Source organism: Pelodiscus sinensis, chromosome 10, assembly GCF_049634645.1.
Source record: "Pelodiscus sinensis isolate JC-2024 chromosome 10, ASM4963464v1, whole genome shotgun sequence".
Taxonomy (NCBI): domain Eukaryota; kingdom Metazoa; phylum Chordata; order Testudines; family Trionychidae; genus Pelodiscus; species Pelodiscus sinensis.
In genome coordinates, this window is record NC_134720.1 from 18,557,662 (window position 1) to 18,576,504 (window position 18,843).

The window sequence follows — 18,843 nt, forward strand, 5'->3', positions numbered from 1 at the left end:
TGGGCACCTGCATGGCCGCACAATATGCCATCGTCTTTATGGCTGACCTTGAACAATGTATCTTCAGCTCTCTCCCGCTAGCACTCTTACTCTGCTTATGCTGCATTGATGACATCATCATCATATGGACCCAAGGAAAAGAGACCCTTGAAGAATTTCACAGGGTTTTCAACAACTTCCACCCCACCATCAACCTCAGCCTGCTTCAATTCACATGAGAGATCCACTTCCTTGACACTACAGTACAATTAAGTGATGGACAAATTTCCACAACCCTATATTGGAAACCTACCGACTGTTACACTTACCTTCATGCCTGCAGCTTCTGTTCCAGACACATTTCTCAATCTATTGTATATAGCCAACCCCTAAGATAGAACCGGATTTGCTCTAATCCCTCAGACAGAGATAAACACCTACAAGATCTATATAGAGCATTCATAAAACTGAAATAGCCACCCAGAGAAGTGAAAAAACAGATTGACAAAGCCAAGAGAGTACCCAGACATGAACTACTTCAAGACAGGCCAAGAAGAGCAAACAACAGAATGTCATCACCACTTGTCATCACCACAACTTAACATTTGTTAACAATCTACAACCTATTCTGGAAAATGACCCCTCTCTCTCACAGGCCTTGGGAGAGGCCAATCTTCGCCTACAGACAACCCCCTAACCTCAAACAAACTCTTTCCAGTAACCACGGAACACACCTCCATAATAATCATCTAGGAACCCCCACTGCAATCAGCCCCGGTGCCAACTCTGCCCACACATCTACACAAGCAATTTAATTACTGGACACAACAATATCATCCGCTACATCAGAGGCTCATTTAACTGCACATCCACTAATGTGATCTATGCCAACAAATGCCAGCAATGCCCCACTGCAATGTATATTGGCCAAACTGGACAGTCTCTATGGGAAAGAATTAATGGATACAAATTATATATCTGAAAAGGCAACACACAGAAACCTGTTGGAGAATGCTTTAACCTGCCTGGACATTCATTAATGGATCTCCAAGTCATTGTGTTGTTTCAGGTCAATTCCACAAGCCTTTCTGGTGCCAGTCCTTTGGCTGGATCCAGTCGCTTCCTCTGGGACTTCAATATCCAGGCCACGTCTCACAGTGGCTAATAGAAAGTTGGTGAGGGGACTCTGTCCTGTTCTCTACGCTGGGCCCCAGTCTAGGGACACTGTAGATAGCAGCTGTCTGTTAGGTCTGTTCCACTGCTGCTCTAATTCCCTGTGCCCTTACTTCAGGGCTCTATTTTGTTTCCACGAGCTCTTCACACCAAACTGCTGCACTTCCACTTCTCCAATTCCAGTCACTCAGGCTTCACTCCTTGAGCTCCTCTGTTCTGCAGCTCCTTTTGTATGGCTTTCCTGGACCCTGATTGGCTGCATCCCCTGCAGCCACTCTAGCCTGGTTGGAGACCTCTCTACTGCTTTATTTTCTGGGATGGGTTATGGCAGAATCAAAAAGCTTCCAACAGGGGCCTCAGGGCATAGTCCACCCCATCACAAGCTCAAATGGTAAAGGTCTAACCTAGCAATCTGAAAGTCAGGGGTTTCAAATCTTGCTACTGATTTGTAAGGGAGAATGGTGTGGTTGCAAGTGATTCACACCATGAGAAGACCCCGTTAAAGCAGTTTATTTAAAAATACAGTACATAAAACATAGTGTCAGTCATCACAAATACCAACTTCATCAAACTTGTATTCTAATGTGAAACTTTGGCAATGATTTCAAAAGTTTTAAGGCAGAATAATTTCCTAAATTCACAATGATTTGAATATCCCATGCTTCATTAGCATGATCTCGCCGGCATGTTACTCCACTCAACAGCTGTTCTGAAAGTGAAAGCACGTGCCAGGACGTGTTAGTTTGAACCAAACATTCACTCCTCATCTGAGGAAGTGGGCTGTGCCCACGAAAGCTCATGATAACATCTACATGTTTTCTTAGTCTGAGAAGTGCTACCAGACCATTTTTTTTTTTTTTTTTAGCAAGTGTACAGTTAGCCTGAGTTTCAAAGCTAAAATCTCAAAACAAAACCAGCCAGAACGGCCAATACAGGTGTGGGGTTTTTTTTAGTGTGACAACATACACAATTGAGAATTCCAAGTTTTTTACAGGCTATAAATCATTCCAAGATTGCTCAAAACTGGGCTTAATTTTGCAAATATTTAAGAATAATTTGTCAAACCTGATTTGAGTTTTGAGTCATCCATGAAACCAGAGGAGTTTTGTGTAATGACAAGGTATCATTGTCAACCTTTTGTACAGCTGTAATAGTCAAAAGATTTATGTTATGAGCTTTTGGTGTTTTTTCTCTATTATTGTGTTGTCTGATTAAAAACTTTGGACTTTTGCTTACTAGTTGAGTTTAGGAAGTCACATTGTTAATATCATTTGTGTTTAAATACTGTTTTATTGATGAGCTGTCTTGCAGCTTTGCCATGTTAATAGTAGTTATGGTTATTAACTTACAATTTTTTAGTCTCCGTCTTTGGTTCACAGCTTCTTCTTTTGAGAGCTGCTAAATCAATGAGCCAACTTATTCTTGCATGACAAACATTTCTATTACTTTCAATATAGTTTTCCCACCTCTCTCTCCCCTGCAGTGCTATTAATATGTGTCTTTGCAGTAATATCCTGCCAATGAAAGCTGTAACAGCAGTATAAATTCACATAGGCGGTACATGGATAGACTGTATCCTTTTCTTTTCTTGAATTGGTTGTGGGCACATTTAAAGAAGTGACCAGTTGTAAATGATCCTACAACTGGAAATTTCCAGAGTGTGATTGAGATACGCAGGTTAACTGTAGCAACAGGTGAAGTAACACAGTTTATTTGTAAATAGCTAATATTTTGTTTGACAGTACATTAGGGAGAAAATAGTTGTCTGCTGCTGTTTACTCACCACCTTCTGTAAAGATTATTCCAAGAAGGAGTTCTTCCCCCTTTCAATTGTATAGAAGTTACATTATCACTATTCTTGCATATCCTGTAGTAGGGATGTTAGTGTATAGTCATTTAAATGATTAACCCATAAGCCTAGGCTTATGGGTTAATTTGAACGTCTACATCAGGGGTGTCCAAACTTTTTTCAAAGAGGGCCAGATTTGAAGAAGTGAACATGCGTGAGGGCCGTCCCTGCACTCTCAGCCCCGAGGCGGAGGGCCCTCAGGGTCGGAGGCGGGCGGAGAGCGCAGGGCATGCCGGCCTCATGGCGGCCCGGGGGCAGGGCGAACCCGCAGCCGAGCGGGGGAGCGGGGCTGCGGACGTGCCCTACAGGGCAGGCTCTAGGACCGCGGAGGCTATGGGCGGCGGCGGCGCGGCCGGAAGCGGCGCGCTGGACGCGCCAGTTCAAAAGAGCGCTGGGGAGCCAGGAGAGGGGGAGGAAGCGGGGGCCGTATTAAATCGGAACACGGGCCGCAATTGGCCCGCAGGCCGGACTTTGGACATGCCTGGTCTACATGAACCTCCTCCTTGCTGTCTCTGTATCAGCCAGTGCTTGTGGGGAGCCAGCTATCACAGGAAGCAGTGCGCGGGGGTGGGGAGGGGACAGGCCGGAGCCAATATGTGTGGGATCCTGGAGCAGCCTCTGTGGGGAGCTCAGGCCCCCTGTGGGCAGGAGCTGCTGCTGTGGAGAAGCCTTTGTCCACAACAGACCTGGATTCTAAGGATGTTAAGTATTAGTCGACTATCTGATAAGCAAATGCTTATCGGATAGTCTAGTAGTCGCTTCTCCCGCCCTTGCTGCCTCTATCAGATAAAGGCAGGAAAGGCGGGGGGGAGGGGGGACAGGGTGTATGTCAAAGCAGCAGTGCTGCTTGGAGCCCGGGATACAGGCTCCGTACGGTGCTGTTGCTTTGAAATGCTGTGGCAGCATTTCAAAGGGGCAGCACTGCACAGCTGATCCCAGGCTCTGTGTGGCGCTGCCCCTTTGAAAATGCCTGCGTGGCATTTCAAAGGGCACAGAGCCCAGGGTTAGCTGGAGAGTCCCAGCTGACCCCAGGTTCCAAGGAAATGGCTTCTCTAAATGGCCATTGGTTTCTCTAAAGTCCTTCCACTGAAGCACTGGAATGGGTTACCTTGGAGGTGGTGGAATCTCCATCCCTAGAGGTTTTTAAGTCCTGGCTTGACAGAGCCCTGGCTGGGATGATTTAGTTACGGTTGATCCTGCTTTGGGCAGGGGACTGGACTCGATGACCTTCTGAGGTCTCTTCTAGCCCTAGGAGTCTATGATTCTCCCGGGAGTGGCCCAGAGCAGCAGGGACTGCACTCCCTACCTGCTGGCTTGTCCCAGGACACCAGCAGGGTCTCTCTCTCTCTCCCTCCCTCCTGACCTGGCCCAGGGCATTGGGGCCTGCTCTTCTTCCTCTTGTGGCCGCTCCTGGGGGAGCAGCGAGGGCTGTCTCCTGAATAGGGAGTCCCCACTTACTTTTATGGTGGCAAGCAAAATGGTGGAGCCCCAGCCCTGCTGGCTACTCCCTTGGTAGTATGGCTGTACCCAGTGGACACTCTGCAGGATAGTTCTCCCCTGTGGGCTCACTGCATCCAGTGTCTGCTCTTATATCACATACCTCAGAACAGCAGCCCCTCCCTTTGCATGTTATGGAAAACTCTGCTTTTCCGGGGGCTTCCATTTCTCCTAGCACAATCAAACCCCGACCTGGCTTTAAGTTTGGAGAAGATGAAGCTCCCTGCCCAATTTAGTGGCCCTAGTTCTTATCGTTTAGGAGGTGTTCTTGAACAAAGGGACTCTCAGACAAATAGACGCTGTCAAAATTGTGTGTGTATGTGTGTGTATATCTTTGCTATATGTTAAAGAAAAGTTTTCCTGTCCTGCGGGAGCTGTGAGCCATGCAGTCTCCCCCCTCCCCAGTGCTCAGAGGTTGGAAGGATGAGGGCTGGCCCTGGCTGCATGTGGCTTTGGCCAGAGGAGAGAGGGCAGGGCCTGGCCATGTGCTGCAGCCGGGGGTAGAGGGGTGGGAGTGTTACTGTTAGAGGGGGAGGGAGAAGGGTCCTGGCCTGGGGGGGAGGGGAAGAGGGAGAAAGGAGGCTCGGGCAGGTTGGTGGGAGGAGGGGGGAGGAAGGAAGGAGAAAGGTGGACTAAGTTGGTGTGGTGGTGACAGGGAAAAGAAGGGGGGGAGGAGGCGGAAGGGGAACAGGTGGTTCAGCCGCAACCAAGCTCTCCCTGGTGGCTGGGGCGAGAGCCAAGGTTGGCAAGTGCAGTGAGCGGGGGTCACAGCCCCCTAGTATAGATATAGATACAGATAGATATAAAGCTGCTGTTTAGAAACAAACCGAGAAATCTGTTTACTTACAAAAGCTATTGTAGTGCCACTCACTGCATATCTATATATAATATTTAAAAATATGCAGTAGGTCTGAATTATTTTATATACATAATGTAGTAATTTCTCTTAAAATGACCTGATTTACCATGGCTTTACTCTAGTTATATTCTTTTATAGCTTTGCTGATTTCAGTAGCTTTTCACTGATGTAAAAACTGGAGCAGTGTAGTGCTGAATCAAAATTTCAAGAGCTAAAAGAGAACTAATTTTAGATTCTTTTTATAAAATTGAAATGAACTAAAGCTGAATGAAATCTATACAAGTTGTCCAACTGTTCTTATTTTCTTTCCGGTATATCAGTTTTTGTAGTACATCAACCAGTTTTAGTTCCTCATTTGGTCAGAGGTATTCCTTTGAAACCTCTTGTGGTTGTTACTCATTTCAGCAGCCAAAAAAGGTGGAAAATGTTCTTTGAGGCATAGTCAGTTTTGCACAGAATAAAAGACATCATTTGGAATAAAGACAGTGAGCTGTGACCAATTGACACACATTGGAATAATATGAATGCAGGGTATAACTAATCAAGCATACAGACTCTCAAAAATGATTTTGTTCCTCCTAGGACTTCTTTTGCTGGGCATCTAGCAGGTATTCTTGTTGGACTGATGTACACGCTGGGGCCTCTGAAGATGCTCATGAAAGCAACTGCAGGTAAATAGTGAACACTTTTTGCCCAACAAGAAGTTAATAGTCTTGCTTAATATTTAAGTTTAAATTTAATATTTGGTTTATTAGAAACTAGTTGGAGTTACCCAGTGTTGCTCGGGAAACTGGAGGAACAAAATGTAGAAAAATAGTAGTCCATTATCTTTTTTTGAATACTAGAAAAGTTGCTCTGATTTCTATAGGGATTAAAATATAGGTCTGTGTCATCCCCGGGGGGGGGGGGGGGGAGGCAGGCAGGCAGGGCGGGTGCCCGAGCTGTTGTGTGCATGGGGGTCAGGGCACTGTGTGTGTGTGTGTGGGGGGGAAGAAGGTCACTTATGTAACCTTGCAGGTGGGAGGGGGTGGCGCTTGGGGGCTGCAGGTGGTGGGCATGGGACCTAGGGTTGGCGGGGCGGCCCTTGCAGCGCCACGCAGAGGGTTACTTTTTGATTTTTACAGCTTGAGCTCAGGCCCGATCTGGTCGAAAAGTACCTTAAAACCTTCTCCTGGATGAAAGATTATCCCATGCAAAGTTTGGTTGTGGTAGCTCTAATAGTGTCCAAGTTATTAGCGCACAAACTTACAAACATTTTCCTTTATATATTAGATAAGCCAGTCTGAAGTGCTTTTTCTTTAAATGGAGCCAAGACCAGGATCAACTATTTTTCAAATGTTTCAGACAATATGTAAAAAAAGAGGTATAAACTGTTAAATGCCATTTAAAGCCTTTTTAAAGTGAAAGTTAGTAAACCCAGAGAAATACAGTGTTTTGTTATGAGTAAGATGCACTTTTCTATGGACGAAGTGTGGGGTTTGGGACAGTGGTTGGGTGCACAAGGGAACTTGTGGTACAGGACTGGGGTACAGGAGAGAAAGAAAGAGTGGGTTCTCAGAGGGAGTTTGGGTGAAGGAGGGGGTTGTGATCTGGGGTAGGGGATTGGGGTGCAAGGTCCCGGAGGGGCTATGGGTTTAGGAGAGAATTCTGGCCTGGAAGAGTGTTTGTAGGATGGGGTGCAGAGTCTGGGAGGGAGTTGTGACCTGTGGGAGGGCAGTGGGTTTGGATGGTGACCTGAGGCAGGATGGGGTGGTGACCTGGAGCAGGGAGTTGGACTGTGCAAGTGAGTGGGGTGCCAAAGGCAGGCTGTGTCTGGGAGACGCTTACCTACACAGCTCCCGGCCAGCAACCCAGCAGGGTCCTCGGGCAGATCCCCTGTCTGCCAGCAGCCCAAGACCACTCAAAGTGTCTGGCTGCTCTGTGTGGTTCTGCACACTGTGTTGGTGGGGAGGCTTTGCGTGGTGCCCCCATCTCCACATAATCTCTTAGCTACCATTGATTTCCTCCCTTCCCTAGGATGTGGCGTAGAGAGCCAAACAGATTAAAAGGCTTGGTGAGCTGGATTTGACCTGTGGGCCAGATTGCTCGCCCCTGCTATAGCTTATATATGAGACTACATTATCAGTTCAGAAATCCGCATGCTTTCTATTTTTCACTGAAGTTGTTATATTAAAGTATTTTTTTTAGTTCTATTTTTTTTTTAAGTACTAAAATAAATCCTCAACAAGTCCAGTAGGTCACTAACCTGAAGATTTATCCTACTTGCTTCCAGTCTTGAAGTGTATGCAGGGTTTGGTGATGAAGCCTCCGTAAGTTCTAGATATATAGAAGTTTTAAGTGGCAAAACTAAGTGAGAGAAATTTCACAACCCACTTGGTTGATATTAGAGAGTTCTCATTTTTTAAGGATGAATCACCCATATTTACCAATGCTGCCTGTTGGTAGGATCAATGTACAATGGGTGAGGCAGGATTTGAAGAGAGCTCTTTTTGCTGCATGAAGGGTATCTCTTGTATACAGTTGTACAATCAGGATTTGGGGGCAGGACCAAGAGATTGTTTCCTGGATCCAGAAGTCTCTTCCTCCTCATACATAGCAGGGCAGAAACAGAACAGTGGCGACTCTAGCTGTAAGTTTTCTGTAGAATGGCCTGAAATGGAATAGTTCCTTTCTCAGTACATACATTTCCCAACCCCTAATTCTGCAGAATGTTTACTGGAGTGTTTATGGGTATTCTCTCTTATGCATAGCTCTGCCCTTTTATTATATCAGACATCACTTTGAGACTCTGAGAAAAATATTAAGATATTAAATGCTTCGATTATTGCTGGACAAAATTTCATAGAAAACCCACTGTTCCAGAGCTGCATCATAGAAGGCCAAGACTCTGTGGGTAGTAATACTGAAAACTCAATTTTTAATTTTTGAAGAAGGATTATAAAATGATTTATGAATATTAAGTGTAACATTTCTTCTTGGTAGGTGGCTTTTCCTATTTTAATGGTTCTGCAAGACAGAGAGACTACTACTCAGGTGAGCACTTTCAATCAATTGTCTTAAAGACTTTGTTCACATCTTTCTTTTTTTTTTCTTTAAAATAAATATACCATTTTATGAATTATAAAATATTTGGAATTTGCTTAAGTGAGGAAAAAAAGAAAATATCTTGGCCTCAATATTTGTACTCCAGATCAAGCAGCTAACTGGGGAAACATTTTTTAGCAGCTGAGATAGTTTTGAGGTGATTGTTTTCTAGAACATTTCTTCTGTATATTTATTTAAGGGCCCAAAGAATGTTTCTCAAGGGAACTGGTGGGGATGTCATTTACTACAGTACTGATAACTGGAATCTCAGGAAGTCTTTATACAGGTTGAACCTCCTTGGTCTGGCACCATCGGGACTTGATCCGTCTGGCTTTAGTGTCCAACATTGTTTTTAAATTATCGGTTCCATTGTCAGGGATAAATTATCTAATTTTAGATTACCCATCTAGCTACATACCCAGATTTCCCTGAGGATTGTCCATTTGTTTAGGAAAACATCTTTGTTGAGGGTCATGTGTTACAGAGATAATGTGTGGGGATTCTGGGACATGCATTTGCTGCAGAATTGGAAGAGCCTTTAGGAGGAGGAAGAAAGTAGTAATGAAGCTGGTTAGTGTTCAAAGATAGGAAAGGTATGAATGAAGAAAAAGGACAGGGACATTTTGCTGAAGGCAGTTTTCATGGAGGTTGCCCTCAGAACAGTCTTAGAGTTGAGCCCCTTTGAATCAGTGCCAAGCGCTTTAACTTCCATGTGGAGCATTTCTCTTGTACCATTTATCATCTCTGATGCCAAGGAGAAACGTAGGAAACAGCACACTCAAAGAGGATGCTCTTTAGTGCAGAAGAGAGACAAATGGGGAAACAGCATAGTATGACCTGTGCCAGGCCATTCTTTTCTCTTCCAAGCCAGAAATGGCACCATTGACTCAATCTGTTGTGCTTCAAGATGTTTTGCTTATGTCCATTCCATGACACACTCTCTTGACCTCTATGTTGCAAGAAGAAAGTAAGAGTGTGCGGGGTCAGTGGTACCCCTTATATTGGCACATATGCATACCACTCCAGAGTGCTCTAGAGCTGTCTAAATGGATAACACTGAAAGTAAAAATGTCTGGCAATAGTGCATACAGTGCACACTCTTCTAGGATAGAATGAACACGAGCAGCACATCTGGAAGAACAGCTGTGAAAAGTTAGTAGCAGTTTTTGTTTTGTATCTTCATACTCACTGTAACTCAAATATTTTTCATATCGGGAAGCATCAAGGTGAATCGCTGGCTTGAGGCTTTCTGGGGTCCACCAGAATTATAACTGTTTGAGAGAGAAATACTCCCTTGTCTGTCCCTGATGCTCTTCTTCTGCTTCCATGTGAATAGTTGGGCAATAAACTATTATTCTAGCTGCTATTAGATGAGGGTTGATGGTAAGAATAGACCATAAATGGTGGTTGGGATGGTAAAGAAAATCTAACAGTGGGGGATTTCCACGGATGTGGCAGTGGGTTTCCTGCTAATTTTCACTCATGCTGTACAAGTACCACATTACTATAAGTAAGTTTGTACAACAGCAGCTAGATATTAAGTTTTGGATTGTCCTGCAAATTGCAGGGCTTTCTGGCAGGTGTACCTTGAGCCAGGAACTTTTTAGGTCTTAATGCTGATGATTGCAGACAGTGTTGGTTGGGAACTGTGGAGAGGAGTGAAATGAAGCATGGGTCAAAACATGCACGGCTGGTAACTCGGTTTAGTTCTGTTTTTTAACTCTGTCACGTTACTATGGTCTCCAATTCTTAGCATTTTAATTTAAAGAGGAGCTCATTAAAACTCTATTTCGTTTTAGAGAACAGGTTTTTTATTGAAATGGAACATTTTATTACACAAAATAATTAAAAAGTTAACGTGTTTTTCTTTAAAATATTAATTATCTGAGGCCTTGCTTGCCACCATAGTCTATCATTTATAATATACAAAGCTGGCAAAAATAACCTCCTCCATTGCATATATGCTTATAGCTGATACTTTGTTAATCATGTGGTTTTTTTCCTTTTAGAACTTAATTTTTAATTCAAAGGGAAAACCTACTTAAAGTGATGATAGACAGTAAAATCAAATATATTATTCAATGCCAGCATTTTATTTATTTATGCTTTTCTTGTCAAACCATAGGGTTTTCTAGACACTCAAGTTACCCATACAACACACGAGGGGATTATGATATGTACACTGGTGGTCTTACTGAAGATGAACAGTTTGAAATGGCACTGAGGAACAGTCTTCATGACAGAGGTAGGAATTTTATAGCATTGGATATTAAGCTATCGTTTGTCTTGACAGAGTGTGAAGTATTCAGAGTTCTGACTTTTCAAAGTATAGGAAGTAAACAGTCCTTTTACAAGCAAAATCAAGAAACATTGCCTACATGAATTTTCACAGTGTAGATGTGATGCTGTACTGGATAAAATCCACTATTCTGTAAATATGACCTATATTCATTGTTTATAAATGTATGACCTTATACTTGACCTATTAAAAATACGATTGTCTGATGCACAGTTTATCAAGCGATTCAAATCACTGTATAAGGGACCTGTGCTCTTCTTTTACTACTCCCCCAGTTTTTGTGTGACCTACAGACTTTTGTGAGTAATGATTTTGGTTACGCTCAGATCATGGATAAAAATGTTAAAAAACCATAGGGCTGAGATCTGATCCTTGCAGGACCTCATAAAAAACACAGACACTCAATTCCACATTACAATTACATTTTGAGAGCTATTAATTAACCAAACTTGAATCCCTTTTAGCGTGTGGCATGCTGATTTTTTTTTTATGGTTCTGGTTTCTTAAAATGTGAAGCAGTACCAACTTGAATGCCTTACAGAAATCTAAATAGCAACACTATTACCTTTATCAGCCTAATATTATCCTCCTCAAATTGTTTTTTAATTGAGTCCCATATTAGCCATTCCGTTGTTTTCTTCTAGAGTTCATGTCAGACTGACAAGCCTAGAATTAGCTGTGTTGTCCTTTTTACCCCTGTAAATACAGGCAAAGCACTACAAGTTGAAATTCCCAAATCTGGGCTTCTCTTGTCTGGCAGCATCCTTGGTCTGGCATCATCCATGCAGGCACGCGCGGGTACAAGCCGTTGGGGTGGGACAAGGAGCCTTGCCAAATTAGGGGGTTGAGACGGAGCACAGGGGGCAACAGAGTCACTGGGAGGAACAGAGAGCCCTCGGGTCTCTGGAGGGGAGAGAGGAGCGAGCTTTCTGTCACTGAGGGGAGAGCAGCAGCATGGCTGCCAGAGGGGAATGAGGAGCCCCCTGGGTTCTGGGGAAGAAAGGGGATGCTGGGGAAGAAAGCACAGAACCATTGGGTGGAGTGTGGAGCTCCCCAGGTGGCAGTGGGGCGTGTGCTTGATGGAGCCCGCGGGGCAGAAGCAAAGATAGTTGGCGCAGCACGAAGCCCCAGTAAGCAGCAGGGTGCTATGGGGAGCACGGAGACTCTGGGCAGTAGTTGAGCCCCGGACAGCAGCAGAGCCATGGGGAGAAAGAGAAGCCACCAGCAGGAGCACAGAGCCCTGGGCAGCAGCAAAACTGCTACAGGGAGAGCACAGCAGTGCAGGCAGCCCTCTGCAGCCCTGCTTGTACAGAGCTGCTTCCCTATCCCTATGGCAGTGTTTCCCAATTTTATTTGGCTGAGGAACCCTTTTCAGCTTTTCAGAATCTCAAGGAACCCCTAGGTTTGTCAAGCAAAAAAAAAAGGGGGGGGGTAGGGGTGTAGGAGGAGAAAGGGACCCACCAATTCATGAAAATCACATTCTTTCCCCAAGTCCCCCCCCACCTCCCTTCCGTGAGGCGTCATCTGCTCTGTTCCCCTGCTCTCCATCACTTGCTATCCCCAGCCCTTATGCCTGTCTCAACCTAGTGAGAGTGAGGTGTGGGGTGGGAATGAGGGATTTGGGTGTGGGAAGGGATGAGAAGTACAAGCTCTGGGAGGGAATTTGGATGCAGGAGAAGGGACTGTTGGCTCGGGGAGGGGGTTCTAGGCTGGAGAGTGTTGGGTTCAGGTGGAAGGTTGGGGTGCTGAGCAAGCCAGGGCTTGTGGATGTGAGGGTCAGGAGTTTGGGCTGGATATGTGAGGGACTCAGGGCAAGGAGGCTGTGAGTATGATGGGCTCAGGACACAGATTTGTGATGTGTGGATGGTGCAGGAGTGTTGTGGCAGAAGACTGAGGATGTGGGATGCAGAAGTTTGGGGATGTAAGAGGCTCAGGACAGGGGGTTCCAGTGTATGATAGGCCCCCATTCCCCTCATGCCCCTGTGCCCTCTCACATGACTTGCTCCATCCAGGCCTTCCTCATGACCATCCCTTCTTTCAAGCTTTCTCCCAGCACCTCCCCCTCCTCCCTCTAGCCCCAATACTCTTACCCTCTCCCCTCCCAGCATCACCCTGTCCTCCTCCCATTGACACCTCCCCTCCTGCCTTTTCCTCATTGTCTGCACTTGGTCCCCTGCCATTTGTCTCTCCTCCACCCCTGTGCCTTTGGTGCCTTCCCCTTCCCCTCCGCTTCCGCACAAGCGCCTTCCACTCCCAGCCCTTCCCCTTTCCCTCTGTACAAGCCTCTTCCCTTCCTCTTCCTCTCCCGTATCTTCTGCCTTCCACTTTGTGGGGCCGGAGTCTGTGCTCTGTCCCCGGACTCTGAACCCGCAACTCAGCCATGCGGCGCAACACAGCACCCAGCAGGTTTAAAATCCCGGGCCATGACATTACGTCACGTCCAGGCGTCTCCCCACCCCCTGGTTTGAGCACGCTGTGCAGGGCAGCAGCAGCCAGCAAGGGGGAGCTCAGAGAAGGTTGCACCTGGCCGGGATGGGGACGGGGGAGAGATGCTCTAGGGCTGAGGTGGGAGGACGCACGGGGGGGTGGGACCGGGACCCGCTCCAGCTCCAAATATTGCTGGAGCATGGGCACCACAAGCACACACAACTCGCTGCCCATGCCTCTGCTGGCTCTCTCTCTCTCTTTTTCAGAGGGGGAGGGGGCGGGGGAGTGCTGGCTCCTCGTGGAACCCCTAGTTTTGCTCCGCGGAACCCCAGGGTTCCCCGGAGCACCAACTGGGAAACACTGCCCTATGGCAGCAGGGTTGCAGAGAGCTTCCTGTGCTTCCACAGGGGAAGGGACAGTTGTGGAGAGAGGTTGCGCATACTATTACCAATGGCATTTTTTGTCAATTTCAGTGAGTTGATTGAAGTCTGTTTATCAGCCTCTACAGGATTAAATGGAATCCTGCCAAGTGTGTATATATACATTGTTGTAGCCATGTTGGTCCCAGGATATACGAGATGAGATGGGTGAGACAATATCTTTCATGGGCCTGGCCAAAGCTTAAAAGCTCGTGTCTCACCCACAAAAGTGGGTCCAATACAGGATACTACCCACAAGCCTTTGTATATTGTAGTTTGCTTTGCTCTTTTTTTTTTTTTTTTTTAACAGCATTGCTATTCAGGTAATCAATAAAATAATCTAATTATCAGAAAAATCACAAAATCAGCTGCTGCTCATGTTGTTTCTGGAGTTTAGCAACAAACTAAAGAAAGCAGTGCACAACAGTATATTGTGACATTATATATTATATGGACTTTTAGGGGGTTGGCAAAAGCATTAGTGGGAGCATTCTGTGCTTTTATTGTAAAGACATGTCTAAAATAAAATTCACTTGGACTATTTTAGTTTGTCTTTTGAAATAAGTTGTGTAACTAATAATGGCATATGCTCTCTCATCGTTATTTTGTTACGTTGCTAGTGAGGAAACTGAAAACTGTTGCTTCTGTTATAAATAAAAATGGCTATTTTTAAAATAGTCTTATTTCTTCACATGATATCTCGAAGGATTAGGAATTATAAATAATTCTGTTGCTATCGAATCATTATTATAAATAGAAGCCTGTAGATAGATGGTGAATAAATGCTGCAGAAGAGATGTTTGTGGGGTGTGTTGTTTTAGTAACATTTGTTTCTTCAAATGCTTGCTCGTGTCCATTCAACGTAGGTGTGTGTGCCCGCCCCATGCACTGGTGCTGTAAGATTTTCCCTCAGCTATTTCCGAAGGGGACTAGCACCAGCACCCCTTGGTGCACACATGTTGCGCTATATGAGGCACTGCCCAGCCTGTTCCTCCCTCAGTTCCTTCTAGCTGCCAGTGACAGTGCTTGAAACACTTAGTTGTACTTAGTAGTTATAAATAAAAATGGCTATTTTTAAAAGTCTTATTTCTTCACATGATATCTCGAAGGATTAGGAATTATAAATAATCCTGTTGTTATCGAATCATTTCAACTTATCTCCAGGGACTGCCATCAGCCTTCCCCCTTCCTGAACTTGTCCCATTTACTCTGTTGCTGGAATCCTCTCATGGTCATTTGATATAAGTGTTGAGGAGTCTAGAAATGAAGGGGGTTGACTCTCTACTATATCCCCCTTTCCTTGTTCTCATAAGGGGTGCTTTCCTTTAAATGCATTGAATCTAATAACCATATCACTTCCATAGCCATTACCTGTGTTGGACATCTGCCACGTAGGGCTACCAGCAATTTAACATTGTTGCTTGCCCATCCAGGTGAAAGAGGGTTTCTCTGAGATTTGAATATACTCCCCCTTTCCAGTCAGTTAGAAGGACAATCCCCTCTCTCTGATTAAACCACTCCCCACTCCAAGCAGATACATTTTCCATTTCCTCTCCTTCTGCTATCAGTTGGAGAGAGAGCCTTTAAAGCTACAACCTTTTCTTCTGCAACCCAAACAAGCATCGACTGCATAGTGGCAATAAGATTTTCTTCATTTTTATAATTTTATCTACAGTTTAAAAGTGAAGAACTTAAGATGCTTAAGCCTCAAAACTTAATTAAAGATTGAACCTCTCTAGTACGGCACCCTCAGGACCTGATAAATGCCGAACTACAGGAGAGTAATATAGTCTGGCAGTATTACTGACACTGCTGACTGGGCTCTTAGAAGACCTTTAGGGGTAAATTAGAGCTAACTAACAGCACTGAACATGGAGAGCCAGAACTGGTGGCTGTAAACAAATGTTATGGGACCGAGAGAAATTTGGCCACACCCATTGTAAGTGGACATCGGGCTAACTAAAATCATGCTGCCAGACGAGAGACAGCTGGACTAGACCTGTTCAACCTTTAGCACTCTACAGTATTTTACAATCATTTTTCTTAAAATGTAAGCATTCCTGTTACCTGCCTATGTAAGCACAGTGATTTCCATTCCAAAAAACAGTAATATGCAGCTGCATGCTCTTTATGTCTCTCTAGACCCTGACACAAGACACCGAGTACATTTACAGTGCTAATGAGCAATTAGGATGTTCTTCCCTGTCAATTAACTTGAAGAATAATGAGCCTGAATGAGCACTGCCCTTTCAAAGGATATGTGTTTCCTAAAAGCATGTAATTCTCTGCTGTTTACAATTAAATGGGTGGTAAAACAGCCACTTACATGAGTAAAATTTAAATCATATAATTGGAAACAGATGGATAGATAGATTTAGAGACAGGTACCACTTAATCTACTTTTCTTTCTATTTCCTTTTTCCTTTTCTTTCCAGTTGACACCTCAGCTTCTGCTACTATTATAATTGCTTTGCAGTTTGGTTGAAAGGTAGCATTGCTCTTAATATCATGTTATTTAGAGCAATAATTCTTTCAGGATTTTAGATCCTGGAATACCAAATATAGACCTAGAATTTCGATCCCTTTATATAGCTCTATGTTGGTATTCCACCAGCCTATACAGGGAGAGCTCTTACATAGTGTTTTCTGGGGTTAAATATTAGACCTTTCTAGAGCAAAAAGAAGTGGTGTTTATTGCTGCAAAAGGAATTCTAGATTTAGTTTTCTGAGATTTTTAAAGGGGTGTTTTATTTTTGTATGCATCTCTTGTAATCTGCAGTATCAAACTGCCATCCTTAGGTGTATTCCCTAATAGAAGCCACTGTGTAGATTGTTCATATTACTAATTTTAGAATGACTATAGTCTCAATACATTTAAATAAATTTAATATTAGTTTATTGTCCTAAAGGTTGTCAGAGATTATTTTATATGTTTTCAGTCATGTATTCTACTGGTCATAAACGTAAATCATAGGTTTCTTTAAATACAGTAGGATTGGTATGTAAATAACTCCTTATATAGTAAACTTCCGATAATCCGGCACCTTTAGGACCCAGGGGGTGCCAGATTATCAGATATGCCGGACTATCGGAAGCAGAGGCTATGAGGAGTCTGGGGTGGGGGTAGCCCTCCCTTCCAATAGTCCGGCTTTGCCCCAGGCGTCCCTGATTCAGCCGTTGCTGGTCAGTTTCAGCAGCGGCTGAATCGGGGATGCCTGGGGCAGAGCAGCTGGGGTGCTGCTGGGTTGGTCCCATAGCGCCGCCCCTCGGCGCTGGGGGACCAACCCAGCAGCACTCCAGCTGCTCTGCTCCAGGTGTCCCAAGAGCAGCTGGGGTGCTGTCGGGTTGGTCCCGCAGCCCCACGGGGCAGCGCTACGGGACCAACCCGACAGCACCCCAGCTGCTCTGCCCCTGGCTTCCCCAATTCAGCTGCTGGTCAGTTTCAGCAGCGGCTGAATCGGGGAAGCCGGGCGCAGAGCAGCTCCAATTGTCTGGCTGCCTGGAGCACTTTTGGGTTCCTGATGGTGCCGGACCATCAGGAGTGCCGGAGCATTGGATGCTGGACCAATGGAGTTTTACTGTAAATAGACATCTTAATCATGTTTTGGATTACTTGTTCTACCTGAAACAAGAAGGCCTATCAGTTCCCTCAGCTATTTTCGCTTGCCACCTAATTTTTTCCTCATATGTTATTCAGCTTCTTAAAGGGTCCATATAATTAGGTCTTCACCTGAAACTTCTGTGCAAAGTTGCTTTGGAATTCCGCCTTCCTGATATTCTTTCCTAAGACCTATCCTCGTAAGGATGAGGAGAGGCTACATACTGTTGGACGTTAGACAGGTGTTGGATTTTTACTTGGACAGGATTAAGTCTATTAGCTCCTCAGCAAAGCTGTATGTGTTATTTGTGGACAGGATGAAAGGCCTTTCAGCCTCAATAAATAGGATTTTTGTCCTGGATTTTATCCTGCAAATGCCTGTGCTAAGACACTACCAGTGTGTCCTTTTAATAGGGTGGTAGTGCACTGTATGAGAGATCTCATGCAGTTTTTTGGCTAAAGTACCTATAGCAGGCATTCATAGGGCTGCACCTTGTTCTTCAGTACCCACTTTTACATCTCATTATGCTGTAATATTTCAGAGATTATGCCAAGATAGGACAAGTAGCTCTTCTGTCCTTGTTAAGGTAGATTCCATAACCCATCTCCAGTTTGAACTGGTGTCACCTGAAAAGGAACAGACACTTGCAATCACTCGAAGAAAAAAATGTTACTAATCTTAAGTGTTGTTTTTAAAGATGTGTTGTGCGTGTCTCTTGCACAACCCGTCCTCTTCCTCCTCTATATTGGAGTATTACTGGTAAGAAGGAACCAAGAGGGTTCTGGGGCACCTTCACCTTTTTTTGCCATTACGCAGCAGAGGAAGTCATGCACTGTCCTGATGGGTACTGTTACAGGAACAATTTCCGACTTCGGTGCAGTGGATTTACAAACATATTAAGTGGAATGGACATAGCAATGCATCTAGAAGAACAATAGTTACAGAACAGGTTAATAACTTTGTTTTAATCTTCAGGTATGATCTCTGGTTTCCCCCCCCCCCCCACACACACATGAATAGAAATGTGCCCCATGGGCCTGAGTTCAGAGATTTCTAGCAGATAGTGTCCATTGATCTGCATGCATGCAGCTGTTTTCCTCATGCTTCAGACTATGAACAATTTGATAAGACAAGTCAATTTATGTCCACAAACCATGTTAGGATTTGGCTTTCGCTGCTAGGCCACATGGCATCATGTAACATCTTGTTCACCAGACTTCATCTACATTGCCTACAAGCCTGACACCAATCCGTTTACACACTATACAGAAACAACATAAACACTAGAGTGACAGCTCCTACCAAATCTCAGCGGGGTAGCTGTGTTAGTCTGTATCTGCAAAAACAATGAGAGTCCTGTGGCACCTTAAGGTATGTCTAGACTACAGGGTTTTGTCGACAAAACGATACCCGTGTCTACACTTCCGCCAAGTTCTGTCAACATAACTCAGCAGTTTTATTGATGGCTGTAAACCTCATTCTACGAGGAATAACACCTTTTGTCGACAGAGTTCTGTCGACAGAAGGCGTTATTGCATCTACACTGTCCATTGCATCTACACTGTCATGTTGACAAAGCGGCTTGCTTTGTCGACAGAACTGGTTGTAGTCTAGATGCTCTTTGTCGACAGAAGCTTGTCGACAGTATCTGTTGACAA

At 44.7% G+C, this 18,843-nt stretch overlaps 1 protein-coding gene across 5 annotated transcripts in view; it reads left to right on the forward strand.

The window, feature by feature from the left end:
- The window catches only part of RHBDD1 (rhomboid domain containing 1), a 71,164-nt gene that overhangs the window by 7,840 nt on the left and 44,481 nt on the right, over positions 1 to 18,843 (forward strand). For 4 of the 5 annotated variants that reach the window (XR_003088724.2, XM_075937585.1, XM_075937586.1 and 1 more), the window contains 3 exons: positions 5,940 to 6,028; positions 8,340 to 8,390; positions 10,567 to 10,686. Coding sequence is in view for 4 of the 5 variants with exons in the window: in XM_075937585.1 (XP_075793700.1) it covers positions 5,940 to 6,028; positions 8,340 to 8,390; positions 10,567 to 10,686 (260 nt within the window). In the remaining variant the exon portion in view is untranslated. Of the gene's footprint in view, positions 1 to 5,939; positions 6,029 to 6,629; positions 6,721 to 8,339; positions 8,391 to 10,566; positions 10,687 to 18,843 lie in introns of all 5 variants that reach the window. The other variant, XM_075937587.1, reaches the window with a different exon arrangement.